Raw genomic sequence first — 27,457 nt, forward strand, 5'->3', positions numbered from 1 at the left:
GGCCAGCTGCATCCAAATACTCACCCGCGGTGTTTGCTTCACACGAATGCAGGCTCGCAGCCCTCTTCACTGCCAGCGATTTTTCTACGCCGACTGCTGAGGAACAAATCAACCATCTGCTTGCTTCCCATGGCCTGGGGGTCGGTAATCTCGTCTGGCCCATATGATACATCGCCGTGCCCCTCGGAGCGCTCGTTCTTAAGCGCGAGTCTCGGATGAACATTCTCGCTCCCTCGTGGCCCCTGATCGGTAGGTAACTTGTTGGACCCCGCTGACTCGAGGACCTTCCCAAATTGCCTTTCAACGGCCTCTCCGATACTAGACGTGTGCCCATGGGCAGTGTGGCTCGCAGATTTCTGCTGCCGCCTCACCAGCTTTACAGGAGAGGGTGTTCGCTGTTGCGGCCGAGGACCCAATAGATTGGCGGACCGAGCATGTGTTAACGGCTTCGGTGTCCCATTTCCCCCTGCCTTTTCCTTCGACTCGCTCGTTGAAAGATGTGGTCTTTTGGTGCCAGATCCCAAGCTTGCTGCTGACGTGGTCGACCTGAGGGCACTCTTGACAGGTATAGGCGGGGCCTGGTTCTCCCTTATCTGATAGGGCGTCTTCACTCGCCGTGACCGATCTCAGCCGGTAATCACTATTCAAAGCACTCGATTCCAAGTTTTCAAAGGTGTTGTCTGTTCGGATTTGGACTGGGGGCTCATTGTAATTTTCGTCTTCCTCGTCGCAGTCGCTGATCTGTGCTTTTTCTCTACGGTGGCCAGAAGCTGGCGGAAGCTGTGTCAAGGTCAGGACTTGTCCATCGCCACCTCGGAGGTCATCTGCGAGTGTCGAATCTTCAAGCTTGGAAACGTTTGCCGACAGCCAGGTTTTCCACTCGACCGAACTAGCCGTAGAAGTAAGACGATGGTGAGATTTAGTGGGTATTTGTGGCTTTGGGGGATCAACAAAGATTGTGACTGCTCCATGGTTGCTGGGTGGGCTGGGAAAACTGTCCATTAGTGGGCGTGTGTAAGAGGTAAGCCGCGAATTCTCCTCTTCATTGGAGTAGATGCTCTCCGAGTAGTGCAACTTGCCATCTGCATCTGAGTCGCATCTGCTGACGCTACGGATAGGCAAGTTATTCAGTGACGGCATGAAAGGGTTGAACTCGGATGATTTGGGAGACGCAATGAGCTCCGTTGTTTCTGTCGCAGAAATAGAACCTTGAAGTGCCCTCCGGTATGGGCTCTGGGTTCGGAAAAGATGGCAAGTCGGGCTCCCAAAGAACGCCGATGGACGAGCCGACAATGCTCGAACACGGGGGTTTCTTCGAAAAACCCATCCTGTCCAGGCGGATTTCCCGTTTGATGCGTTTGTGGTATTGTGTCGCAGCCTTGTGAATCAGAGGGCCGAGAGCTTGGCTTGAGATCCTCCGTAGATGCTGGACCGAATTCCACCTCGGGTACCTTTTGTCCAATACTCTCGTTAGAGACGACATGACGGATCGTTGGCGCTAATGAGCTCCTCAATGAGGTGGCATCGTCTGCCGATGTTCGTTCGAGGCTACGCCTGGTCCCTTTCCCAAACGCCAACGAAGCTTGTTGGGTCTCGTTGAGCCTCTTCATCAAAGCCGAGTAAATCCTTTGGCTGTCGACGTTGGCGGATGAACCGGCCGGAATTTCCTCTGGTGGAAAGTTGGCGAAGGGGTTCATGTCCGTCCACTGGCGAGCTAGGTCTGGACGCCGAGACGCCGACGAAGGTATATGGGCTCCGGTCTCCTTGATTACCGACAGTCTTTGCCTTTCCCACTCTCCTCCCTGGCTACTCGTGGCAGTCGATGTGTGTACATCGGAATTGGTCCAGCTAGTTACCCGCGACTTTTCATCTGATACTTTTCTCTCGCTCCGAAGGCTTTCCAGGCTCACTTGGTGTGATCTCAGCTGCTGTTCAGATGGTACAGCGTGCAAGGAAGGGACACCAGACGTCACTCGTGAGAGAGTTGCGTCTTCTAGTAGAGCGTCATGCGCAACTGAAGCTTCTGCCTCCACCTCGACTACATGAGTTTTCTGAGCTTCGATTTGCTGTGGCGGAAATGCCTCTTCGTCGTTCTCAGATTTTGCCAAGCTGAAGAAGCTCTTTATCCGTGTTTTGAGGGTGTGCGACGCCTTCCGAGCCTTTTTACCGATGGTTTTATCTCTGGACGAGGTTTTGCTGAGATTGAAGCTCCCTGACTCGGTAGTATCACTTGTGTTCCGCAGGGTTCTCCTGAGTGTCTTGCCTGCCTTATGGGGCTTGGAGCCGAGAAGTTGAAAAGACTGTGACGTATCTTGCTCTCCAGTCGATTCTAGTGGAAGGGCGTTAGCTGCCCTTGCAACCAAGGGCAAGCTTTTGCGACGGGCTGGCAGCGGTCGAGCTTGGTCGCGGCGACTTTTCAAGAAGCTCATTGATTTTGGGGTCTTCAACTCCGCGGGTGGGATGTTTTCCACTGGCTGACAGTAAGCGGAACCGAGACTTGGCCGAGGGACATTGCCAGAGAATTTGCTTTCTGTCTCTGTTGCCCCTGATGCCGCGCCATCGAAACTCGAGAAGAGTGATTTTGATTTACGAATGCGTCGATAGGAAGAGGGTTCAGAGGCGATGTTATCTTCAGGCGTATAGTACTCCTCGCTAGTAATGAGTGCGTTAATGTAGTCACCTGCGGTACCTTTGGCAGTAAAAGCTATCCCAGATGCCGGAGTCCTGTCGGTAGTTGGCCGCAAGCCAGGGGCAACGGTTCCCAAAGTTCGTGGCCTTGCCGTGCGCGATACTCTCGAAGGGGTTTTGTCATGTTGCCTTCGTAGCTGAGCCAAGCTCCCTGATAGCTTTGGCTTGACGAAACGCACACTGTGTTGTTGGCAGCTTGTAGAATCGTTGCTTCGTCTGTCTGGGGAGCTGTAGTGCCGGTCTAGACTCGGCCTGTTGAGTTGCCGTGATGGCGGCCACAAGGCAGACTCGGTCGCCGAGCGCTCTCTTGCCTGGCGAAAGGCCTGAGTAGCGGCAACTCGAGCATCTCGCTCAGCTTGTTCCGGAGACATGTGAAGAAGCTGGACGCTCTTCACTGAGGAGATCGATTTCCTACGATCTGGCCCGCCGGATTTGGTGCTATTGTGTCGCTGCATGGCTCACCGAGCCTCGGCGATTACTATTACGTAAATGTCGTGTTCAGCGATGCTTGGATTAGAGAACCTCAGCATGCGGAGTGATTCGTATATGGGATAATGCAGTTAAGGGGGAGCAAGATGGCTCGAGCTGGCGGCAGCAATATAACCAAAAGAAGACAGAGGCCAGTGGCCGTTCTGTTGGACGCAACGACAGAACTGACAAGCCAGGAGTTATCTGCACCCGTAGTAAGATGATGTGACTATACATGAGATAGAGTAAGAAGCAATGGTTTAGAGATGGCAGCTCGCTCGAAAAACAGCCCTAATCGGAGGCGAGCGGTAAAGCTTCCAAACACTGCATGGGGATGGAAGGCACTGCGTTGCGTATTGACATCACGGTCGGTTATGAAAAGAAAAGAAAAAAAGAGAAAGAGCGTTGGTAGACTCATACTGGCCGTCGCTTCCCAAAGAAGCTGCCACGGACGAATACTGCCTGTGCCGGTCTCCATGGCCTCGACGCGTGTTTGGAAGAACCCAAACAACCTTCCAATCATCAACAGACATCGTTGATCGAGAACACAGACCAATATCCGCACATCATTACAAGGCGTCGTGCTTGCTCGAGCAGTGATCCAACTACATGGGCACACATATGATCAATATAATCAGTCTATGTGGGATGTAGTTAGGAGCGGAAGCAGGTACATGCAACTGCTGAGACCAAATACAAAATACATCAGGTGTATTGAACTCAAAATGACCCACCTTGACTTATACATCACTTCTACCCAATCTGGAGAGATCGCCGGACAATTTTGGAAGTAAACAAAGTGCACTGCTACGCCATTGAATCAGTCACGCGGTTCGCAAGTGATTGTCGTATTCAATCTTGTTGTATTCAGCTTATAGCAAGAAACCCTTAAGAAACTATCAGGGAGAGGTCCTACAACCCAGTAACGTAACCCGACTTAATTAAACCCGACTACGTGTGTAAACTCCCCTAACAGGCAAAATTACAAGTGACACAGCGTCATGTAGCACCCTGCTCCATCTAGGACTCGAACTCCTCGAAGAAGTGCTCAAGCTCCTCCTCAACCATGTGGTGGATCTTCTCCGAAACCTTCTCGGCCTTGTTGGAGAAAGACGAAACGCCCTTGACGATGGAGCCCGAGACGACGTTCAAGTCCTTTTCAATGGCCTGCTCAAGGTCCTCAAGAGTGATGGGCTTCTCGGACTGCTGCTTCTTGGCAGTGTACGAACCCTTTTCAACGATGCTGCTGTAGTTGGAGCTGCCACCGCCGTTGAAGGCGAGCAGGTTAGGGGTTCCGCTGGAGATGTCAGACAGAGCGCCCTTGGTAGCAATGCTGAGCAGGTTGTTCTTCAGCTTCTCGGGAGTAATCTCGGCCATGCCGTACTCGGAGTCCTTGCTGGGCTGGAGAGAAAGGAAGTAGGCAGTCAGACCGCACAGATGGGGCGAGGCCATCGAGGTACCGCTGATGGTGTTGATGGCAGTCTTGCTTCCAGTCCAGGTAGACTTGATGTTGACACCAGGGCCAAAGACATCAACACACTTGCCCCAGTTGGAGAAGTAAGCGCGGTTGTCACCGAGGTCAGAGGCACCGACAGTGATGGCCTTGGTGGACGCAGCGGGAGAGTAGTTGCAAGCATCCTGGTTGTCATTGCCAGCAGCAACAGAGAAGTGGATACCGGCATCAACAGCAGCGTTAACGGCCTGGTCCAGGGAAGGAGACTTGCCACCACCAAGGGACATGTTGGCGACGGAGCCCTTGAAGTTCTTGCGCTTGCCAGCCTTAGCAGCCTTGACGGTGTCCAGGTGGGCAGAGGCAGCCCACTCAACACCCTTGAGCACGTCACTCATGGTGCCGGAGCCGTTGCTGCGAAGGACCTTGACAGCGTAGACGTTGGCCTTCTTGGCGACACCGTATTGCTTGCCGGCAATAGTACCAGAGCAGTGAGTACCGTGGCCGTTGCCGTCAATATCCTCATCGCCGTTAGGGATGGTCTTGCCCCACTTAGCACGACCCTCGAAGTCGACGTGCTCGATGTTGGTACCAGTGTCAATGATGTAGGCATCGACACCCTCGCCACCATCAGCAGCATAGAGGTACTTGTTGAAGTTGCCGAACCCAAGGCTCTCGCGGTGGGAGATACGGGCCAACCCCCAAGGGGCGTTCTTCTCGAGCTCAGGCTCATCCTTCGACGACGACATGGTGTGGACGATCTGGTCCCGCTCGATGTGCTCGACCTATTGTTGAATGCGCATGTCAGTCTCTCATCTAAGCAACTAGAGTGAATGGAAAGTCAGAGAGTACTCACATCAGGGTGGTTCCGGACCTGCTCGATGGTCTCATCATCGAAATGGCCGGAGTAGCCCATGAAGTCGGCGCTGATCTTGTACGTGTGCTTCAGGCCGCTGAAGACATCTTCGACGATGGGGAACTGGCCGCGCTTGCGCAGCTCGATGCGCTCATCCTCGCGCGCACCGTGGATCTTCTGAATCCATGAGTGATGGTTCGAGGCAGATGACTCCGTCACGTGCTTCTTGAACTTGATGATGTATTGGTTGGGGATCTCGTCGGCGCTGGACGATGACAGGATGGGTGCAGCTCCATCGTGGATGGTCTCGTAGCTGAAGGACGGGGCCGCGGCGGCGACGCAAGCCAGCGAGAGAGCAATGACGCCCCTCATATTGACTAGGTGCGGGATTGGGTGTTGGTGTGATGCAAACTGGATTGACCAACTGAGAAGTCTACCTGCGACTCTGTCTAGTAGGTCTAAGCGACGGGAAACAACGAAAAGAAAAACCCGGGAATCAGCAGCAGATGCCCAAGTAAACAAGTCGTTGCAAAGTTAATGCAACGACGACGACACGATGAGATAGATGGCGATGGATGATGGGGATGAGGAGATGAAAGAAGAGAGAAAGAGAAGAGGAAAGGAAGAAGCTGTTGCTCACAGATAAAGGTGCCAGTGTGGTGTGTGTGTCGGCTGCCTTCCTGCTCCGTCCAGGTCGATGGGCGTGTGACGCTGCTTCCCAGCAGGAGAGTGGAGCACCTTGCGTAGCGTAGGTAGCGGCAGGCTGGCGGGTGCAAGATAACGACCGGGGGCAGGGGAGATCGCAGCTGGGCTTGTGGAGAGTGTGCTGGAGTGAGGCAGAGAAGGAAGAATGGCTGCTGACATTAAGGGCCGCTAGCCAGAATCCGGTAAGCACCTCTGCGATCGTTTAGACTGACTCAAGCTTCCCCAAAGCGCGCTGCGGCTTTCTGGGGATCGCGGCATGCTGGAGTTCATAATGCTCATTACGCCCAAAGGCAATCTGACTCGGATCAGACGGTTTTCCCTGGTCCTGGAGAGTAAAAGGCGCTCAAATTGACTATCGTCACACGAGGGATGGCTGGCTCTTGTTCTCAATGATTAACGCTCTGCGCGACCAGTCATTCCATCCGCCCAGCGAGTCGCTCGCAAGAGGCAGCAGCCCCAGTGCCGGCTCGGCCAGCACAGGGCTATCATAGGGTGGATAAGGACTGGAAGGATAGGTACCTATTAGTAGGTACCTCCCTAGGCCCTAGCACGGTGATGTAGGTACGCATTCCCCCAAACACAAGTGACCTGATATGGCTCGCTTGGCGCCCCAGCTAAACGCTAGGAAGGTTTCCGAGGCAATGCACAGCGATAAGATACGGGACAACGGGAGGGAGAGCTCTGGAGAGTCTGGAGCTTGCTCGCGTTAGCTGCATCCGCTGTGCCTGACTGACCTCCAGCTTTTACGTACAAGAAAGAGCCGAGAACAGGCACACGCCAGCTGATGAATATATTGGCTTACTGACGTGCTCAAGAACACCTTTGCTGCCTTCGAATCACCATGCTCGTCGGAGTGCAGACAGCTGTCTCGGACCCCCATCTTGTGTTAACACGTCATTCCACCCGTACACCGCAAGCGGATATGTAAGATCGAATGGAGCTTTATCTGTGGCTAATTACACCCGTATGTAGCCCCTAGATATGATCTGGACCCTGGAATACCACCCACCTCGGTTCACTGAGCTCTACCTACAGTTCTTTACCGTCTGTAATCCAATCACAGGTAATGTTCTACTCTCCTCCCGGTAACAGCAAATTGAAATGCGTAGCAGCAGGCAGCTCTCCCTTGCTGCATGTTGTAGTGCTGTCTCTTGCTTGATCTCTTCATGCCTGTGCCGCCAGTCATGATGGTGGTCTTATGGCAGACGACGTCGGTCTGACTGTGTTGCCAGGCACAAACGATGACACAATCGAAAGCTTAGGCGTTTCCCAATCCCGCCTAGATGAAACCAGAGACGGTTCCCCTCTGGGTATCGTCTTCAATAATTAGCTCGCCTTGACAGGCAAACATGGGGACTCCGAGCTCGGCCAAGTCGTGTCTCCTGTTGGCCCTACCTCTTTTATTGGCAAGCTGAGGGTGCCAGGGTGGGAAAGCACCCTATCAGCCTATCTTAACTATTGACACAAAAGACGGTCATTCGGTCCCTGGCACGTGTGCAACTTTCCCATGTTTGTCTTATCGGTCTCCGTTAAGGTCTTACTTAAAGGATGGTGGGGCTTCTCGCCTCTTGTTGACGCGGCCTGGCTGGCTGCCTTAGTAACTGTGCATTGTCTTGCGGATGACGACTGGCAAGGGGGAGCTTGATCAGCTACCAACATAAGCAACACGAAGACATCCCTTTTCGGGACTCGTGATCAACAGCACACCGTTGCGGTAAAGATTTATGGTAAGGAGAAAACCCGGCGCAAGTGCTGCCATATATTATGGGCGCGGAATGCCGTTTGGCGCTTTGTTGATTAAAATACTTACTTAATCCGTGTAGCTACAACACAGCACCACAGGCACTACTCCGTACATATCAGCTATTTTGTCTTCAACTACTCTGCCGTCAACTAACTATTCCGTTGATAAACTGTTGTGATAGCCAGTTAATCCATGATGGCACTCTGGAAGTGCTCCAAGTCCCATGAGAGGTCAAAACGTGCTGCGCTGTTCGCATCGCAACATCCAAAGCAATGCTGCAGGCTGGCTCAACTCACAAAGTGATGAGCTGGGCGCAGCGAATGAACGAGTCTAATGCTGAGAAATTACATGTATGTGGGTGAGGCAGGCACGCAGTTCCTGAGGACCGAAAGTTCCATACACAACTCAAACCAGGATCGGCGAAGTCTGTTATCACTTGCTTCCCAATGCCTCCTCAAGAGCAAAGAACAAGTGCACGTGCATAATATCGGTGAGTGTACAGTCGGGGTCTGGTCGGAGACTGGCAGCAGCTGGATTGAAACAGGGTGCCTATAAATCTTCTCGGAAACACCAGGCCACAAACACTCGACACTCATCATGTTCCATTTGAGGTTGCATGTAACAGAGGACTTGGGCGGATCTGCAGAATAACCCTGGATGAATCCACGTCAATACGGGGCGCCGGGCGCGCAGCTTCGACGCGGCTGTAAATTTAGCACAAAGTGGGATGGATGATGGCCTGGGTACCTCAAGGCAGCACAAGCCACACATCTCAAGGCTGACACTTTTTGAATATCTCGTTGCAACCAGAGCACCGGCCCACCACCACGACGCGACTGTGTCCAACACCAGCATATCTCTTCCAGTAAATCCTTACTCGCACCCGGGAGGCCAGTAGCGACGTCATATCTATTTCTGTAGTCTGCATCAAGTGTCGCGCCCGGTGCCGGTGGCCCCCGCTACGAGACGTCAGTTGTTTGCTCAAGCCTGTCTGGAAGCATCCCTACTACTGCTTGCTAAACCGTCGCCTTTCGGCAGCGCTGTCTCTAGCTTTATAGACCGTGTTCGGCTATCGATGTTGCGGAATATCGGTCGTCGAGAAGGCCCAAACAAGGGTGCAAAGAACTGGGGTGGTAAATCATGAAGAGCAGGCATCCGTCACGATAACCCGATCTCGCCGATGAGCCAGACAACATGTCTACCCGACCAAGCAGATACCGTTCCTCCACTTCGGCCTCGATGCCTTCGTCCGTATCCAAGGCACTGGAAGTCCAACAAAAGCTGCTCGATTCCGTAGCTGCCGTGCTATCGACCCCACGAGACCCATACCCCGACATACAAGAACTAGTGGCCCGGCTGGATCAGATCAAGCAGCATCTCACCGCAGTGAAACCCCCAGCTCTGTGCAAGATGATTTCAGACACCTCCACGGCTTCCAGCGCCTTTTCGATATTCTTCGGGCCTATTCGGGCTTCTACAACCCGCAGAAACGCAGCCAAGACGAGAAAGAGAGCTTGTTCCGACTCCTTGATGCAGTGCTTGGTGTTCTATCTGTTGCATTCAACGCTCATCCAGGAAACATGCGATACTTTCGCACGCGAGTCGAAAGTGGCGGCTGGGAGGCCTTAGAACAATCGATAGCAAGCATCGGCCTCGGCGGTGGTGACCTGGACTGCTGGACCAGCAGCCAGCTCTTCGGAAAGCTATTTGCATTCTCATTGCAGATACCAACACTGGGTGGTTTTTGCCAGAAGACGATATTCGAAGACATGCCCGTCATGGTTGGAAATGACGACCTTGGCGAGGATGCTCCTAAAAGCGAAGAAGGACCTGATCCTGAGGAGCAAGCAGCTTTGATTCAAGATGCGGTACGTACGGTCATTGGGCCGGCGACCAAGCTACAATATCCTGAGATTATCAGAACGGTTGTGGACTTCTGGATTTCCATGCCAAAGGGTTCGGAATCGCAGTCGATAACAGTCTCCCTGCTAGTGTTGAGGGTCATTACGGAGGTAATTACAGCCTCGACGCACAATCTTTGTCTGGTACACGACACTACCGTGCATTCACGTCTTCTTGCGATATCCTTTGACAAGAATGCTGGCCTGAGCCGCGCAGAGCACAACCTGGTCATGAATATATGCAGATCCTTGATGTCCCTGGGAGTAAAGAGGCTCGCCGATGCGCAGGCACTGCTTATGAACTCGTCACCAGAAGCGTCGGAGCACTGTCTGGAAATGGTACAGGAGCACCAAGATCCTCCTTTCATACAGTTTGATCTTTCACTTCATGGGCATGCCTCTATCGATCTGCCCAGCCTTGGCCGATCCTTTCCTCCTTCTTCTTCCAATGGGTACACTTTCATGGCGTGGATTCGCGTCGACGAATTCGACCCAAAGTCGCATACAACAATATTTGGAGTCTTTGACGCAACACAGACATGCTTCCTACTCCTGTACCTGGAAAAGGACACCCAAAACTTCATCCTTCAAACATCAGTTACATCACGCAGGCCGAGTGTTAGGTTCAAGTCGTTCGCCTTCAAAGAGAAGAGATGGTATCACATAGCCCTTGTACACCGCCGTAAGACGATGTCCGCGAACAAAGCTTATCTGTATGTGGATGGTGAACTTGTCGAACACCTCCAGGCAACATTCCCATCGCCCCCACCCCTTGCGAACGGAAGCACAGAGAGTTTTGCATCCTTCGCTTCAAGCAACAACAAGACGATGCCAGTCCAAGCCTTCCTGGGCACTCCTCGAGAACTATCATCCCACCTTGGTGCGGGGATTGTTACCTCCAAATGGTCTGTAGCCACTGCTCATCTATTCGAAGAAGCATTGAGCGACGATTACCTGGCTGTTCCCAGTCGTCTTGGGCCGCGCTATCAAGGCAATTTTCAAGACTGTCTTGGTGCTTTTCAGACCTACGAAGCCTCTGCGCACCTGGGTCTGAGAAATGATCTAGTCACCCCGGGGAAGGATGGCTCAGATTTGATCCGGGTCATCAGAGACAAAGCTGGCTATGTCATGCCGGAAAACAGGCTTCTCCTCAGTCTGATGCCTTCATCAATCATCAGAGAACGGGACTCCTTTAGCGACTCTCAGCTGTTTCGATCACTATCTCGAGGACCATCGCATGCACTGAGCCAAATGACCATGAAGAGCGGTACGGGTATCGCAATTAATACTGCGTTACCATCCATTAACGATGCTCTCATCCGCTCCAGTGGTGTCGCCGTTCTGTCGGGCGAGCCAGTGATTGCTGTTCCTCGACATCTTGATGATGCGATGTGGCAACTCGCCGGCTTCACTCCCCTCGCCTTGAAAATTGTCGAAAGAGCCTCAAACGCCGAATCTCTGACCCGAGCCGTTGAAATGATTTTTCGCTGCGTGAATTCAAGCTGGCGGAATAGCGAGGCAATGGAAAGATGCAATGGTTACAACATCATGGGTATGCTACTGAAATGCAAGCTCGGGCTGGCACCTACCGGAGCCGAGAATATTACCGCGCGCCTTTCCCTGGATGATGTGGAAAAGGACAGGTTGAGTTTCCAGCTTCTAAGCCTCGTGCTTGAATTTGTGGGTTACGATCACAAAAACTCGCTGAACTCGATTATCAAGAACCCTCTTGCATATCGTATCCTGCTAGTTGATTTTGATGTTTGGCGGAGATGCGTCCCCATCGTGCAGGAGCTGTATTATAAACAATTCATTACTTTCGCAAGAAACAGCAAGTACCACGAGTACAACAATCGAAGGCTTCTGAGAATGCGTAAGTCTATGCTCTCACCTCGACCCCTTTTTGGCATGTGGCTAATCATTACAACTATAACAAGGCGTTGTGAAACGGTTATTGGACGCGCTCAAAGCCGAGCCTCTGGCGGCTGCTGTTCTGCCATTCTTCATGGATGCTCTCCAAGAGCTTGTACAGTGCAGCTACAACACCGAGGTCCACCGATCCCTCGCGCTGTTCATCACTTACGCGTTTCATGCCGCACCCGCGTCTCTTCCCAGGACCCCCAAGCCGAGTTCTGCAACTGTTGCAAGACCATCGGGTACTCCTACTCGGCCTGTTATCGAAACGAACAAAGCCGGTTACGTTCTCAATACAACTTTAAATAGGAAACAGGTCGGTGTCAAGATATTGAAGATGTACAGCGACCTTCTGTGTCAGAAAGGAAACCTCAACTATATTCGGAGATTTGCCAAGACGGTAACCAACAAGGTACTTGATTCCAGGATACCAACACGTAATTCCACACTGACGATGGCGCAGTGGTTACTTTATCTCCTTACAGAGAATGACCCCGAGGTTGTAGTATATGGAAGCAAGATACTTTCAAGGTTACTCGTCACTCACGGCTCAAGCTACGCGAGCAAGTTCTCTGGCAAATCGGGCGGGTTCCATATCATGGCGCATAGACTGAAGAGATGGTGGGATGTCCCGACAATCTGGCCAATCTGCTTCAGTATACTCTTTGGATACGACGTCGCAGAGATAGACTTCGACAAGAGTTTCGACTTCTTCAGTTTGCTCGAAACTTTTGGCCAGTGCAAAATCGCGTTTCCGGAGACGTTACCAATTATTACATCCATGCTTCAGATAGGCCTCAAGGACATCTTACGGAATCAAGAAGACCCAGCTTCGCCTCGCGAGCTTGGCTCGCCGCAAGGTGCTACTACTATTGACTCGAACGTATTCAAGGGGAGGCCTCGGGGTAGATCCATGTCGCTCGCCGAGGAGTTGGAAACCAGGCGTGAGTATTCCCCCATGCTGCGACTTTTCAAAAAGAAAGAAAGAAGAAGAAAAAAAGAAAAACTAATTTTCGACCAGAAACGCCCCAACCAAGCCAAGTGAAGGTGGCTGGCAATGCAGCGGTCTTACAAACTGTCATCCGCTTCTTGGCCGACATACACAGCCGGTCCATGAACTTTAAAGACTTTGCTCTTTCTTCCGACTACGTGAAGCTTCTTCTGGCCGCGTTGTATCCAGTAATCGTCAGTACTGATGCTGTCCGTCCTGAGATTGAGCTCGAGTCTCGTGACTCGGCATTGACATTTGAGGGCGGAGACGTCATGATCCGCCCCATTACTGGAACTTCTGCCCCGGCACCGATAGTCAGAACCTCAAAGGCCATCGACAGTGTCTTGCAAGCACCGAACGACACCGTGCGAGGTTCACCTCTTCGCAAAGCATCGTCATTCGTGCTGTTGACTTCTCAAAGACCACCGCAGCTCAGTCCTGCTCGCTTGACTCATGTCATGTCTCCCAAGAAAAACACCAATTCTCAAAACACAAGTCATGCGGTACTCGAGGGTATCATGGAGCTGGTGGTCAATGTGTTTCTTGACCAGCTTTTCTACCGTAAGGAGTTTCCCGGCTTCGGCTTGTTTATAAAGGTCCCTCCAGGTTTCCAAGAGCACCAAGCATACTTCGAGTCTCATGTACTACGCGGCACCATCCTCCATCTGTCAAACACGATCAAGCTGGACTGGAAGCTATTGATTGAGCCCCGGGTTCTCACAAATATGGCCCGATTCAGTCTGCACATGGTCGAGGCAATTTTCGAGGGATGGTTCATGAACGGTGCCGATTCAATGCTCGACTTCCTCGGCTTTTTACTGGAGTATCTCAACAGACCAGATGTTTCCAAGCTAAAGAGCGTCAGACTCTGCAGCCAGGCCGTTTCTACCATCAGGACATCGTTTCTCAAATGTGTCCTCCTCAAGCTCTCTGAGATGGATGATCCACAATGCGCAGACACAGAGGCCATCTCGTCTTTGAACAAGATATTGTATTGGCAAATGGTGATTTTGGACTCGCTCTCTGTCGACGATGACTACACGAAGCTCCTGTGGTTCCAGTTCTACGTCAAGCTTGTTGATACGCGTGAGGCCGTCAGCCTTGCAACAGTCAATCTTTGGCGTATTATGCTTGTCCAGAAGCCAGAGGAAAGCTCAGCCATATTCCAGCAGTTCACTTCCACCGAGAAGTCCGACCTGGTTCTGGAGTTTGAGAAGCTGACGGAGCTCGACACTGAAAGCTTCGTTGCGTGGGTTACGGAGCACAGGGCGTCTCTCGACCAACTATTTGTTAATGGTCTCTCGCGCACGTGGGAGGATTTTGTACGACTGGAGAACTCTAGAACAGTTGAAACCGCCCAGGTTCGTCTTGCTAAGCGCCGGGAGGTACTGAAGCGGTGGCAATTGGAGAGCTCTGAGAAGGAGAGTGCGATTTTACGCCATGACATGACCAATTCCGCTTGGATGAAGTCGATATATGGCTCGGAACACTTCAAGCATCAAAGGTTACTCCAAGATCAGCAAGACGACGTGCTGTTCCATTCTTCGGAATTCATGAGGATGAGCCAAGACTTAACACGCCCGGGAGCTGTGTTGCAGCAAAACAGCATCATCAAATGGAAGCTTGATAGAACCGAGGGCCGAGACAGGATGCGAGCCCGCTTGTTGCCCGATACAGAACCACAAAAAGAGCTCTTTCAACCTAAGCGAAGAAACACCGATGCATCAAGTCGCGGGGTCCCCCGACTGCGCTTCCTGGTGCAGGCGCCAATGCTGCCGGTACAAAACCATCAGATGCCATGGCAAGTGGGCAGCCGCCGTCTGCGGAAAGTAAAGGATACGCTGAAGGTGACAACGACGGCGGAGCTTCTTTGCAGCCTAAAGGAGAACAGACTGTCGCTCCAGACGAAGACTTCGAGATGGTAGATGACCCAAACGATCCTGAGCCCGACGAAGCTTTTGAAGACAAAAATCGTAGAGTCATGCGCCGCCTGGAAACTGGAGATCTTGTCCAGCAGGTATACAACATCTCGCGCATTGTCGGATTGGAGGTCTGCGAGGGGATTCTTCTTGTTGGCAAGAACGCATTGTACATCATGGACAACTATTTCCAGAGTGCGGAAGGCGAAATTGTCAACATCTGGGAGGCCGCCCCTGAGGACCGTGACCCTTTTGTCCAAATCATCACCAACGACAAGACCGATACCAAGGGATTCTCGTCACGGCGGAGAGCACAGGGCTCTCGCAGTTGGCGCTGGCAAGATGTGATCAGCGTGTCCAAGCGCCGCTTCTTGTTTCGTGACGTAGCCATCGAAATCTTCTTCACGGACGGGCGGAGTTATTTGCTTACCACCATCAATCCGGCAGTCCGGGATGACATACACCTCAAGCTTGCGAGTAAAACACCACATACCGCTGGAGCTGCAACACTTCCGAACCCAGAAGATGCATGGCGGCTCGAGTCTCTCAAAATTCACGAAGAGCCGACGCAAGGCCTCGGGGCCAAATTCGGAGGCTTCTTCAACTCTTCGCCATGGAATCCTTCGCTGCGCAAATGGCAAAGGGGAGAAATGTCGAATTTCCACTACCTGATGCTGGTCAACACGATGGCAGGCAGAACCTTCAACGATCTTACCCAGTATCCTGTCTTTCCGTGGATTCTGGCCGACTATACCAGCGAGGAGCTGGATCTTGAAGATCCAGCAACATATCGAGATCTATCAAAGCCTATGGGGGCGCAGACACCAAGTAGGCGCGCCGACGCTATGGAGAGGTTCAACGCGGCTGTAGAGATGGAAGACCAGGCACCTTTCCACTATGGAACACATTACTCTTCGGCCATGGTGGTAGCGTCCTATCTGATCCGTCTGCCCCCTTTTGTCCAGTCCCATGTGACAATGCAAGGAGGTACTTTCGACCATGCAGACCGACTCTTCTACTCGGTGGAGAGAACGTGGCACTCCGCATCGCGTGAGCGAGGCTCTGATGTGCGTGAGTTGATCCCGGAGTTCTTCTATCTACCCGATTTCTTGACCAACATCAATGGCTACGATTTTGGTACTCGTCAAGGATCCGGGGGCAAGGTTAACGATGTTGCTCTGCCGCCTTGGGCAAAAGGAGACCCGAAGATCTTCATTGCCAAGCATCGCGAAGCACTTGAAAGCCCTTACGTCAGTCAGAATCTCCACTCCTGGATAGACTTGGTATTTGGCTACAAGCAGTTAGGAGAGGCTGCGGTGCAGAACGTGAACGTCTTCTCGCCTCTCTCTTACCGCGGGGCCATGGACCTCGATAATGCCGGTGCCGATGAGAGAGAGCATGCGACTAGTGTCATCTACAACTTCGGACAGACGCCTCATCAAGTCTTCACTAAACCTCACCCTGGCCGTGAGAACATGAAGTTTCCCGCCAAGCGACTTGATACTACGAGCTATGCACTTGCCCGGATCCCTCATCCTCTACTCGAGAGCCATGAGCGAGTTGCCTCTCTAATTTATTCCCCGAAATTAGATCGATTGCTCTGCTCGTCGCCGTTCCGACTCAATCTTCCCCGTTCTTTGACAAGTATCTGGAATGGGGGCTACGCCGACCACAGCATACGGTTTTACTTCACTGAAAATAGGAAGGTCGCAGGAGTGAATGAAAATCTTCACACAGGCCAGATCTCGTGTATCTTCGTTGCGGATTCCAAAACGTTAGTCACGGCAGGAGAGGACTGCGTGGTATCTGTCCACAGCATCCAAACGGCGGCCGGCAAGCCGGTTGAACTGGTGAATCGGTCAAGTCTGTTTGGGCACAAAACACCAGTCACCACCATTGCAGCTTCCAAGGCGTTCAGTACGCTGTTGACGATCTCGATGGATGGCCACGCCTTCCTATGGGATTTGAATAGGCTCGAGTTTGTGCGCAAACTACCGAACAACCGGGCGGTCGAGTGTGCGCGCATCAACGACATATCAGGCGAAATCATGCTCTGCTCCGGGCCGAACGTGGCGTTGTACACGGTAAACGGCGAGCTACTCTTAGATCAGAACGTGTGCGAGGAGCATGATGACTTTGTCCAGTCGTGTGCTTTCTATGAGGGGTCGGGCAGTGAGTGGCTGGAGAGCTTCCTCGTCTTCACGGGCCACAAGAGGGGCCGAGTCAAGATATGGCAGAGAACCGTAAAGAACGGGAAGTGGACGCTGGAGTTGATTCGACGTCTCGACCACGCCGATGCCAGGAGTGAATCGAGGGCCAACACGGAAGCTGCCATCACTTGCATCACGCCCATGCCGCAGCTTGTCTACACGGGTGACGATGACGGCCGCGTGGTAAGTACAATACTCTACACTCTTGCCCCATTCATTGGCTAGTGACGGAAACGCTAACATTGCCTGATATAGTACGAGTGGAATCTGATACATAGAGAGAAGTAGAACAAATCTATGTTAGCGCGGCAGGCTACCAAGGTCAAATGGACGGATTGCTGCATGTTTGTCTCCTCAAACTCGATGGCTTGAGCGACGGAAAGAACGGGGCTACGAGTGTTGGCGAAGCAGCAATAGAAGGCCAGGCGTTAGGGGGAAATTCTGCATTTTATAGTTGGAAATGACAATCGATGATGGGGCCCCACAGCCGATTCTGCGCAAAGAGAAATAGATGGTTGGCGAGCCGAGATACCCCCATCCCAGGGGCTGAGCAGTGATCAGAGATAGTGAGCGAGGCGTATGAAAAGCGAAGCGATACGTCGTTTCGTGCCAAGGAAATTTGGCTTGAATTCAACAGGTCTATTTGGTGTTTCTACACTCGGCGTTGTTGCTGTCCCATTGTGTCGATGTAGGCCTGTCAACCAGCCATTTTTCACTTGGCTCGTTCACATCGAAGCATCGAAGCAAGACCGTCACCATGATATATACAAGAGCGGCATTGCTTTCTCCCGGCACCCCTATATCTTCTTTTGCTAGTTCGCACCGGATTCCGCCACTCATATTTATTTGATTTTCTTCGCCTAATCGTCGTACCCGCTCAGCTGTTCCCGGGGACCTGTCGGGACTATGGAGACACACAGTCGTTAGCGTTGCCTGGAGAGAGAGAGAGAAGATGGCGTTCTGGCAGCCGGATTGACGCACTGGGGTATGTCATGGGGACCGGGGGCGCTCGCGTGTAGCCGAGTCTCGACTGGATCGGCGGGACGGTGACGAGCATGAGAGGGCCGGCGGCGCCGATGACGACCGAGTAGAAGTAGGCCGGGCGCTCGCGGGCGGACCAGCGCAGGTACCGGAGGGGGCCGGCCCAGAAGCGTGGTGTAGGGTTCGACATTGCTGTTTGCGCGCAAACGACGACAACGTGATGTTAGCTTCTTACTGGTGGACGAGGGCGCGCCGATTCGCAGGAGCAAATGGGATTGGGGAGGGACAGTGAAGGATCGGACGTACTCAATTGGGCTGCTGCAATGGCGCACAAAGGACGTTGGGGATCGTGGTAATGCTGGCTTGGGAATTGCACTCTATCGCCAATTGCTCCCGTCGTCGTCGGTCGGCCGGCCTTGTCTGGCAAAATCCCGGAGAAATAGCTGTACGTTAGGTAGAACTTACCTACCTAGGTACATAGGTACGCAATGAGCTCTTAGCAGGTACGTACATACCCACCACAGTCCAGTCTTGGCAGGAACGGGACGGGCTACGTATGCCAGACTGGAAAGCACCACCCACCACCCACCACCAAGGACCCAAGCTCCCCAGCTGCCGATAGATTGTCGATTGAACGGCTGTGTGCGTGTGTGTGAATGTGCGTCTGGAACTTTTGAGACAGCTCTCTCGTCCCTACGCCCATTGAATTGATTTCCTAGAAACCCTCAATCAGCTCAATCCAATGCGCAGCAGCCTGTAGCTGTCGCTCTTGTCTTTTCTTTCCCTTTTCGCTCTCTTTCGTCGTAGACGTTGAGCAATAATGACTTCCCTCACCTCTTTCCTCCTGCTGCTCTTCACAGCTGTTGCCCAGGCCATCAGCTCTAGCGGCTCCAGGCTCCTCGTCGTCCTCGAAGATGTCGCCGAGAAGGCCCAGTACTCCAAGTTCTTGGGCGACTTAGAAGGTGTGCACACGAACTAGCCTCCTTCTACTGCTGTACCAGTTCGTCGATTGTTAACTTTCCTCTCTACATTGCAGGACGAGGATTCGAGGTCACATACGAGACTCCCAAGAGCGATTCGTTAAGCTTGTTCCACCTGGGCGAGCGATCCTACGACCACATTCTGTTCTTCCCCACGAAAGCCAAGGGTATGCTGAGCCAGACGAGCAATGCTCTACTTGGGCAACACTTGCTAACATGAGCTTGTTGCCAGGCCTCGGTCCTAACTTGACTGCCAACCTCCTCCTGCAGTTCATCAATGCCCAGGGCAACATCCTCCTGGCCCTCTCAGGCCAAAAGCAGGCTCCTACCTCCGTCGTTGCGGCCTTGTCAGAGCTCGACATCCACCTTCCTTCCGAGAGGACTGGCCTGGTCGTTGACCACTTCAACTACGACGTCACTTCGGCCGACGAGAAGCACGATGTGCTCCTGCTACCCACGCCGGGCGCCCTGCGCCCCGGTGTCAAGGACTTCTTCTCTCCTGCCACCCCCAACGGCGAGGTTCTTGCTCTTCCCCAAACCATTGGCCAGGTCCTCGGCAACGGCGCACTCTTGACCCCCATCCTCCGAGCTCCCGCCACCGCTTACAGCTACAACCCCAAGGAGGAGTCGGAAGTTTTGGGCGACGAACTCTTCGCGGCTGGAAAGCAGCTGTCTTTGGTCACCACTGTTCAGGCCCGCAACTCGGCCCGCCTCACCATTGTCGGAAGCGCCGACATGCTGACTGACCAGTGGTTTGATGCCAAGGTCAAGAAGGTGGATGGCAAGGCCTCCGTTGCCACCGTCAACCGTGAATTCGCCAAGCGCGTATCTGGTTGGACGTTCAACGAGATCGGAGTCCTGAAGGTTAACTGGATCGAACACCACCTCAATGAGGAGGGCCAGGGCAACCAGAGCAACCCCAAGATCTACCGTATCAAGAACGACGTGGTAAGTAGCCCTTGAAGACACTGCTCGCGAATTTGGAACTAATGTGCCTTAGACCTACTCTATCTCGCTCTCCGAATACGAGTGGGATCACTGGGCCGCCTTCCAGGTGCCGGCCGAGGACGACCTGCAGCTCGAGTTCAGCATGCTTTCGCCCTTCCACCGCCTGTCCCTGAAGCCGACCGTTAACTCCGAGGAGAGCACTACATACAGCACCAACTTCAAGCTGCCTGATCAGCACGGAATCTTTAACTTCAAGATCAACCATAAGCGACCTTTCTTCAACAATATTGAAGAGAAGAACACCGTCTCCGTGCGCCACTTTGCCCACGACGAGTGGCCTCGCAGCTACGCCATCAGTGGCGCCTGGCCTTGGATCTCAGGTATTGGAGCTACCGTGACTGGCTGGCTCTTCTTTGTTGCGATTTGGCTGTATAGCAAGCCCACAGGAAAGGGAGAGAGCAAGAAGACCAGGTAATCAAGTAATTCGCTGGAATTATCGGTGAGAAATGATATCTCGGGTTGGCTCACTACAGCAAGAGGCATCTATGGGCTATAAAATACTGCTATGAGAGCATCGAGTTGTGTAGAAAAGATTCGATGCATGTATATTTCATGAGAAAAATCCTGATTCAGAATACAGTGGAAATGACATGAAACTATCGACGCTGCCGTGAATGCTGTGCTAGGTCTTGAATTCGCAAAATTGTCGAGCCCTCACATCCAGGAGGTCCGGCGAGGATTTTGCTATGTTACGGTAATGCCATAGGACTGGGCAAAGTCACATGGTGGGACTGGCTTTATATGCATTGTAACTCTGTGATTCCAGAAGTCTCTAACTCGAAAACCCGATCATAGTTACCTGGGAGTATTGCGTAGAGTTGCTCGATGGCCACCGATACTAGGACAAGATTAGGTTGCGCCTCGCAGCTCAAGAGGTAGTGTAGTAAGTCATTCTCCTTAGCCCCTAAGACTCACAAGTATACACATTTTGGTAAATAATGCATACGGTGTGAACTTGAAACGCTTATACCGTGGTCTGACTACTCGAGAACTTGTGTTGTAGAAATTATCTTCTTAGCAAGGGTACGGGGCAATACGACAGGGCCATTCGGTGCGATAGGTAAGTCATTATCTACGGCTACGAGCACTCAAATAAGTAGAATCCAGAATAGCATGGACGTGTACGTAGATTTCTATTACGCTTGCACTACTGTATTACAGAACCTGCGCCGGTCGGTTTGCCCGTTCCTTACCCAGGAGAAAGGAGAAATCGGCTTGCAGCACTCCGTCCAGTCGCCTTCAGTCAGAACTCGCAAGCAATCTCGTCTTCACGAGGTCACCCAACCGGGTAAACAACCTCTCCTTTCTATTTCCAAGTAGTCGGTCCGAAAGTCTCGCCATCTGCCACATGCATGCTGATGGCTTTGCCAGTCTGGTCCAGGTTGGTGAAGACGTCGAGGTTACCGAACCACTGAGGCGGCGTGGCGTTTGTAAGCTGCAAGGTGAGGAAGATGATCACTGTAGCCACGATGAGACCGCAATCGAGAGCAGCGGATGTGACGTAGTTGTAGGTCTGCCACCAGCCACTCCACTTCTTCCGGATCCAGTAGTTGAAGGTTAGGCCGACAATCTGTATGCATGCGAATCAGTAGAACGTCCTAAGTAAGCGGTGATTGAGGGTAGGTAATTTTGCACTTACACCCCAGCTGATATAGTTATAGTCGGTGGCAGGCGGAATCATGCCGGAGCCGCCAAAGAACAGAGGCATGCTGACATAACGCCAGAAGGACTTGGGGTAGCGACGAGCGAAGAACCAGGTGATGACGGGAGTCACAGCCCCGACCAGCCAGAACCACTGGAGGTTCGCGTACATCGCTCCTGGGCTGAACATGCGAGCGGGGCCGATGGCACCCCACACGACGGAGGCCGTGTAGAAAACGCCAGCTTGAGGGCAAGTATACGAGTCTTTCTGATCATCGGTGCAGATACCTTCAATATTGCCGAGAGCCCAGTTCATGACTCCAATCTGGAGGATGGCGGACCAGATGGCAGCAACAAGTTGAGACCAGAACATCACGCGAGGAGGAACCTTCATATAATGCCCCTATCAAACTTCGTTAGTAGTGAATGGCGGTTGGCCGAAGAAGGAATCCAATAACTCACCAGCTTCAAGTCTTGAGCGAAGTAGAGTGCCTGCGACATGCACAGATAGCCATAGTTTTTGAACATCATCATGGCAAGGGGGCGACCCGGCAACATGTAGCCGATGATGAACTCGGTTAGGACGTTCAACCCGATCTGGATGTTGGAGATGGCCTGCACTATGCCGATGGGGACGGTCCAGATGATCGGGATGATCATGCAGATCACATATGCCCAGGCTGGGAATCCGGTAGGCCACCCGCAGACAACGCCGAAGGAGAGACCAATCATGACGACGAAAACAGCGAGATACCACCAGTCTTCAGCATCACGGTACTTCTTCATCAAGCGCTGGTGCACGTCGTCTTCCTGGTGGCGCGCTTGCTTCCATTGTGCCCAAATTTCCTTGCCGTGGTACAGTGCTGTATGGACAATGACAGCAGATACCGCAGCAAACGAGAGTCCATAGCAAAGTGCACTGCAGAAGAAGTTAGCTTGCCCTTGCGTAAGACGAACCTGGCATGTATGGATGTATGCACTGATAGATTGCAACTGCATATCTGTATTACTTACAACTGAGTGCTGAGGAAGAGTGGGGAATAGTCGTGATAGGCCTTCTCTACAAATTGCAAGTTTTCGTCCAGTACCCTCGAAACGTTGTATTTGGCCCCGGTGTTGTCGAATGAGGACGACGACTGAGGTACAAAGTACTGGCCGTACCACACGTTACTGAAGTGAAGACCGATCGAGACGACTTCGTACATGACGAAAACACCCGCAAGTGTATTGGCGATGGCGTGCCACGGGGGAATCAATGGGCTCAGCGCATACCCGCTGATAACTGTCCAGTCAAAGGTCAAGGGGATTAGTCCGTAGCCGTGGAGACCCCCGAAGAGTTTGTTGACGACGACATTATCCGGTTTGGCCCAGCAGACGAAGGTGAAGTAAGAAAGACCTTGGAAAATCCAACCGGGGAACCAATACCAGACGAACGAGGCTCCGAAAACGATCAGGAAGTATTTGTACTTGTTGGTCTTCCAGCCATTGGTCTTCACAGGATCTACCGGAGGATGGTCATGCAGCGTGTAGAAAAGCTGCGCGTTCACGAGGGTCGAGGGCCAGATCATGGCCGCTGGCCAGACGAGGAAACGTCGTGCCAGGCCAGCTAGGCCAAACCCTGTGCAGAGGGTGGTGATTCCAAGCAGCAACTGGAAGCCCCAGCCGAAGTGCTGCTTATACCAAAACTCCTGGGCGATCAAAACGTCCGTGGCATAGAGGAAACCGCCACCGTAAGCAGCCTAATTCGGATGTCAGCGTGAACCGGCGGCGGCTCGGAAAAGCAGTCAGATATAACCTACGTTTGACATGACAGTAATGACAACATGTTCCTTGTAGTTGAATTTGCCGGGCTTGAGATTGAACTTGAGGCCGAACACATTGAAGACTCGATCAGGGAAGACGAGATCCCAGCCAAGACCGAGGGGGTAAGCAACAAGCTGGATGACATATGTGGTGACGGAGACACCCGGGTTTCGCAACGAAAACAGCATGTTGACTGCAGAGCCAATGGTGCAGAGAAGCATGCCAATAACCCAGGCACGGACTGTGTTTGCTGGCATCTCTATATCGTAATTCCTCACGGCGGCGCGAACCTGTTCGGGGTATGAATATTGAGGCATCTGTTGGTAGCGAGGGACGGGCTTTACTTACCTCCGGGTATGGGCTGTTCTCTTCCAAAAGGGTGGCCTCAACCTCGACGCCCTTCTCGTGGTTGCCGGTGGCGAGGACAGCGCTGACATCGTTGAGCTCCTCTAGCGGAAGGTTGGGGTCGAGTTTATGCAGCTTCTCGAAAGTCTGGAGGTGGTCCAATGCCTCGACTCCGGTAGCGCCAGCGTCGTCAGTGCTGGTTTGCGGAGTGACCTCCGTGTGGTCGTTTCGTTTGCGCAGGTTGAAGAAAGGCATCTTGGCTCTTCCAATACACCTTGGTAAAGTGTATATTGGAGAAAAGAGAAAAGCCCAGTTGACGGTTCCCGAAACCGGCGATACCAAATCGCCTTGAAGAGGGAGATGTCTCGAGCGAGGTCTCTGCAGCAGTGATGGGGTTGTGACTTACATATGTATAAAAAAGGTGAGACCCAGGTCAGAGCGAGGTCCCAGGCGCGAGGGGCGTAAGCCTGGAGGGTGGCATGTCTGATGGCTGCCGATCAGAGCATTCTTCGAAATTGGGTGAATGCAATTCCAATCCGGTCACTGTGACAGCCGCAAGAGCCCGCAATGCATTGAATGCTGCTGGCACCATAAGCCTGAACCTGTGCGTGTACCCCATGTTGCCCATTATCTCGGAGAGAAGACGATTTGGTCCCAGGGATACACGACCTTCCTAAAAGGGTTGGAGGCGGCAGGCCGTCGCCCCTTCGGCAAGCAGGGGGTTTCCCGGGCATGCAACTATAGTTCGAGTACATTCAGCTCCCATGTTGCGAGAAGGCAAGCCAACAGGCAAGGTTTTGCCATGTCTTGCTTCTCATTGGTGTCAGCCATTTTCGTCCCACACAAGTCTTGAGACACGGCAACATATGTAATTCTCCTGGCTTGACAGGCCAGCGAGGTCGGGGTGTTGCAAGGAAGCGAAGCAATCGTGCCAATGGGCTTCTGCAGTGGCCCATTGAAGAGGCCGACCCCTACAAAGATATGGTGCTTATCTCTGCATGGATGCTGGATGCTGGATGCTAGAAGATGGGACCCTTGAATAAGTGCCCAAGATATGGCCAGCAAGGGTGGCCCGATTGCTTGACGTTGCATTGGACCAAATTGCTGGATGCAGGATGCATGCAACGAACCTACAAGTCAACTAATCAGCTGCGTGAATGCACGAGAAGTAAAGAAGCAAGGGAAGAACCAGCGAAGAACACGAAAACGAAGCATTCATGATTGCATACCTACCTTCAGTCTATTGCAATACCTACCTAGTAACCGTCTATACCTCCCCTAAAGCACTGCCCTCACCCAGACTTGTACAAGACGACGAGCTTGGGCACACTCCGCAAAACAAGGCCGGGCTGTTAAGCCTATCTCATCCCCACCAACTAACATGGGCAGCCAATCTCTCCCCACCATCGGTGCCTATCGCTTCACGCCTTGCTCCTTCCTACATGTAACTTCCTCCCCTCATTCCACGAATAGATGTATTGTCAAGATGCGATGCCCGACCGGGCTAGCGCCGATCCAGATACCTACACGAAGGACTCGCTCGATATGACCCAGCCGAGGTAAGAATGCAGCAGGTGGTCAGCAACCCACAGGCATCCTTTTTGGAGCCCATCGTCATACATGCATGTACATCTGGTCAGCCGGGGCCCTCGTGGTCGATATTCTTTTCGATTTGTGACGAGCTGCTGGTCTCTACTCAACCAAATGCAAGGGGTCTTGGATGAATGTGCATATTTGATATCACTTCCGGAGAATAGAAAAATAACACCGGATCAGTACTTCGTATATATCAAAGATGAAAGTCCTAGCTAAGCTTTGCGAATAGGAGCCCCGCCACGGGTTTCCCACTTGCCAAGTCAGGCAGTTGGTTTTAGCGGCGACAGGCCCCTAAAACAAGCCTGTCTGCCTGTTCCCCGCAACTAAGCCAAGGCCCCCAAGAACAGGCAAGCTTTGCCCCCTTCCACCACATTGCACCCATCGTTGCCACGAAAAGCTTGATCTCTTAACACATTAGTCAAGCGACCCTCAGCCATTACTTCAAGTTGCCCTCGCCAAGCAGTAAGCCCGGATTATTGGTCAGTCGATCTATCGATAGAGTCCTACGCAAGCGGCAACTCCTCCGCTTACCACTAGGAGTACCATATTTGCTCTTTCAGGCCATTCCCTGGTTGCCTGGCTCGAGATAGCGGGTCGCTGGTTGCTGTAAGCCTTACACCTGTCATTTGTTCTGATACGGAATGATATGTTTCAATAGGTTATCACTGGTGTTCATACCCGGGTTTGCGGCACACCATCTTCATCGTGGGGGCATACAAATAGGCGGCTGCTTGTGATTCGTTTCTCTGATGTTTCCAGAACAGCAACGGTCGTTCGCAATCGCCACCCCTTCAAGCTGCCTTGCTGCTAATTTCACGTCAGTGGCAAGTCCGGCAAGGGACAAGCAGCCGCGTCCCAGGCGGGGACGACCAGATTGTGATTAATGGACCGATGGCTAGATACGCCGTTTGTTACACTCTATACTACCATTTCTACCTGGAGAGTGTACTAGACATTACACAAATATTACTAGTAATTTATTATTTGTAGTGCTCAAGTCGCCAGTCATGGCATGACGGGTTACCTAACGCGCCACAACCTGCACAACCTACACAACCACACATTGACCATTAAGAGACCAAAGCCATGTATGGCTGTTAGTAAACCAACCCGCATCGAGCAGGGGTCTATTTTCAAGCAGGCCACAATAGCGTACCCAGCTAGCTGGGAATACAGTCAAACATACAGTATGGATGCTGCTGGTAAGGAGACATATCCACGTTCAAAGGATTTGGCTGGCCGGGGGCCAATTTACCCGGGCTTGGAATAGACCATCCGATGTTAATGGGTGGCATCATTCACTTGGATCCACGTAGATTGTAATATTTGGGTATTATTCGTCGGATAGAGGCCTGGCATAATAGCCTGTTTAGGCTGTCTAGATTACTTTCTAGTTCAAGCCAAGGGGCATACAAAACACAGGCCAGATTCGGATACGCTCGATTGACTTGCTGGAGCGTATCTAAGCAAACTGAAATCATCATTCGTTCAGCCCTGTTGACCGGGCTTCGGGTTGACGACAGCGCCATGGCCCTTCTCTCCTGGCCTCCTGGGCCGTATCACCGGGCCGAATGGCCCGCCGCCACTATCTTCCGGGACCGTGGGAGCAGAGTCTGGAATCTTGACGCCTGGTAAGCCGTCTCTGTTGGCTCTCCAGACCCCTCCCTCTTCGCCCCCCGAATTCCTCTCGTTTCCAGACCTCAACGCGTGACTTGCAGTCCTCCAGCGCCTCCTCGCCAGCACGCCAGGCGGCTTGCCGATGGGGCGAGGAAACGGCGATCAGTATGCTCTCCTCGCCGATGGGCACCGTTCCCAGCCGATGGACCATCGCTATCGATTTGAGGCCATGCTTCGCCCGCATGTCCTTGCAGATAGAGATCATGGTCCGGAGTGCCAAGGGGTTGTATGCCGAGTACTGCAACTCCTTGACGGGCTTGCCGTCGAAGTTGTCACGGGTCGTCCCTGGTAACAGTGTTACACCACACGCATTCAGAAGCAGGGGTCGACCAACCTGCAAATAGCACTATGGCACCGGCTTGTGGGCTGCGCACGCGATCCATGATATCCTGTGCACTGAGGTGGTCGTGAGTTAGACCAACGTAACACCCCTCATCCTGTAACTCTGCTGCTTGGGAATCCATTGAAAAGCGTTTCTGGCGACTTCACACAAGTCCAAGTACGGCAAATGAAAGACTGGGATTATAGCAGTTCCTAGAATATAACAAATGCCCGGATTCGATGCGCGGTTTAAGTAGGT

General features: G+C 52.5%; 7 protein-coding genes across 7 annotated transcripts; 2 read left to right on the plus strand and 5 right to left on the minus strand.

Moving 5' to 3' along the window:
* Nucleotides 1–38: 38 nt before the first annotated feature.
* Nucleotides 39–3,143, minus strand: PG997_009686 (uncharacterized protein; the record flags this gene model as incomplete). The annotated part of the gene is made up of 3 exons (XM_066814001.1): nucleotides 39–395; nucleotides 430–1,328; nucleotides 1,466–3,143. 3 exons carry the CDS (start codon nucleotides 3,141–3,143, stop codon nucleotides 39–41), a joined length of 2,934 nt encoding a protein of 977 aa, XP_066665963.1.
* Nucleotides 3,144–4,176: 1,033 nt separating this feature from the next.
* On the minus strand, nucleotides 4,177–5,834 carry PG997_009687 (uncharacterized protein; the record flags this gene model as incomplete). Its single annotated transcript, XM_066814002.1, has 2 exons — nucleotides 4,177–5,391; nucleotides 5,463–5,834. The coding sequence occupies 2 exons, from the start codon at nucleotides 5,832–5,834 to the stop codon at nucleotides 4,177–4,179; spliced, it is 1,587 nt and encodes a 528-aa protein (XP_066665964.1).
* Nucleotides 5,835–9,101: 3,267 nt separating this feature from the next.
* On the plus strand, nucleotides 9,102–17,134 carry PG997_009688 (uncharacterized protein; the record flags this gene model as incomplete). The annotated part of the gene is made up of 7 exons (XM_066814003.1): nucleotides 9,102–11,685; nucleotides 11,750–12,138; nucleotides 12,212–12,228; nucleotides 12,258–12,670; nucleotides 12,748–14,564; nucleotides 14,594–17,029; nucleotides 17,102–17,134. Coding segments are annotated over 7 exons (7,689 nt in total), but the record flags the coding sequence as incomplete, so codon positions are not given.
* A 572-nt stretch (nucleotides 17,135–17,706) lies between these two features.
* Nucleotides 17,707–18,017, minus strand: PG997_009689 (uncharacterized protein; the record flags this gene model as incomplete). The annotated part of the gene is made up of 2 exons (XM_066814004.1): nucleotides 17,707–17,750; nucleotides 17,828–18,017. The coding sequence occupies 2 exons, from the start codon at nucleotides 18,015–18,017 to the stop codon at nucleotides 17,707–17,709; spliced, it is 234 nt and encodes a 77-aa protein (XP_066665966.1).
* A 630-nt stretch (nucleotides 18,018–18,647) lies between these two features.
* On the plus strand, nucleotides 18,648–20,230 carry PG997_009690 (dolichyl-diphosphooligosaccharide-protein glycosyltransferase 48kD subunit; the record flags this gene model as incomplete). Its single annotated transcript, XM_066814005.1, has 4 exons — nucleotides 18,648–18,789; nucleotides 18,864–18,974; nucleotides 19,040–19,755; nucleotides 19,808–20,230. The coding sequence occupies 4 exons, from the start codon at nucleotides 18,648–18,650 to the stop codon at nucleotides 20,228–20,230; spliced, it is 1,392 nt and encodes a 463-aa protein (XP_066665967.1).
* Nucleotides 20,231–21,121: 891 nt separating this feature from the next.
* On the minus strand, nucleotides 21,122–23,859 carry PG997_009691 (uncharacterized protein; the record flags this gene model as incomplete). Its single annotated transcript, XM_066814006.1, has 6 exons — nucleotides 21,122–21,385; nucleotides 21,455–21,859; nucleotides 21,919–22,375; nucleotides 22,471–23,195; nucleotides 23,256–23,549; nucleotides 23,608–23,859. 6 exons carry the CDS (start codon nucleotides 23,857–23,859, stop codon nucleotides 21,122–21,124), a joined length of 2,397 nt encoding a protein of 798 aa, XP_066665968.1.
* Nucleotides 23,860–26,785: 2,926 nt separating this feature from the next.
* Nucleotides 26,786–27,341, minus strand: PG997_009692 (Molybdopterin biosynthesis MoaE; the record flags this gene model as incomplete). The annotated part of the gene is made up of 2 exons (XM_066814007.1): nucleotides 26,786–27,162; nucleotides 27,212–27,341. 2 exons carry the CDS (start codon nucleotides 27,339–27,341, stop codon nucleotides 26,786–26,788), a joined length of 507 nt encoding a protein of 168 aa, XP_066665969.1.
* Nucleotides 27,342–27,457: the final 116 nt, after the last annotated feature.

This window comes from Apiospora hydei (assembly GCF_038363865.1).
Source record: "Apiospora hydei strain CBS 114990 chromosome Unknown utg000007l_segment0_segment0, whole genome shotgun sequence".
NCBI classification, from domain to species: domain Eukaryota; kingdom Fungi; phylum Ascomycota; class Sordariomycetes; order Amphisphaeriales; family Apiosporaceae; genus Apiospora; species Apiospora hydei.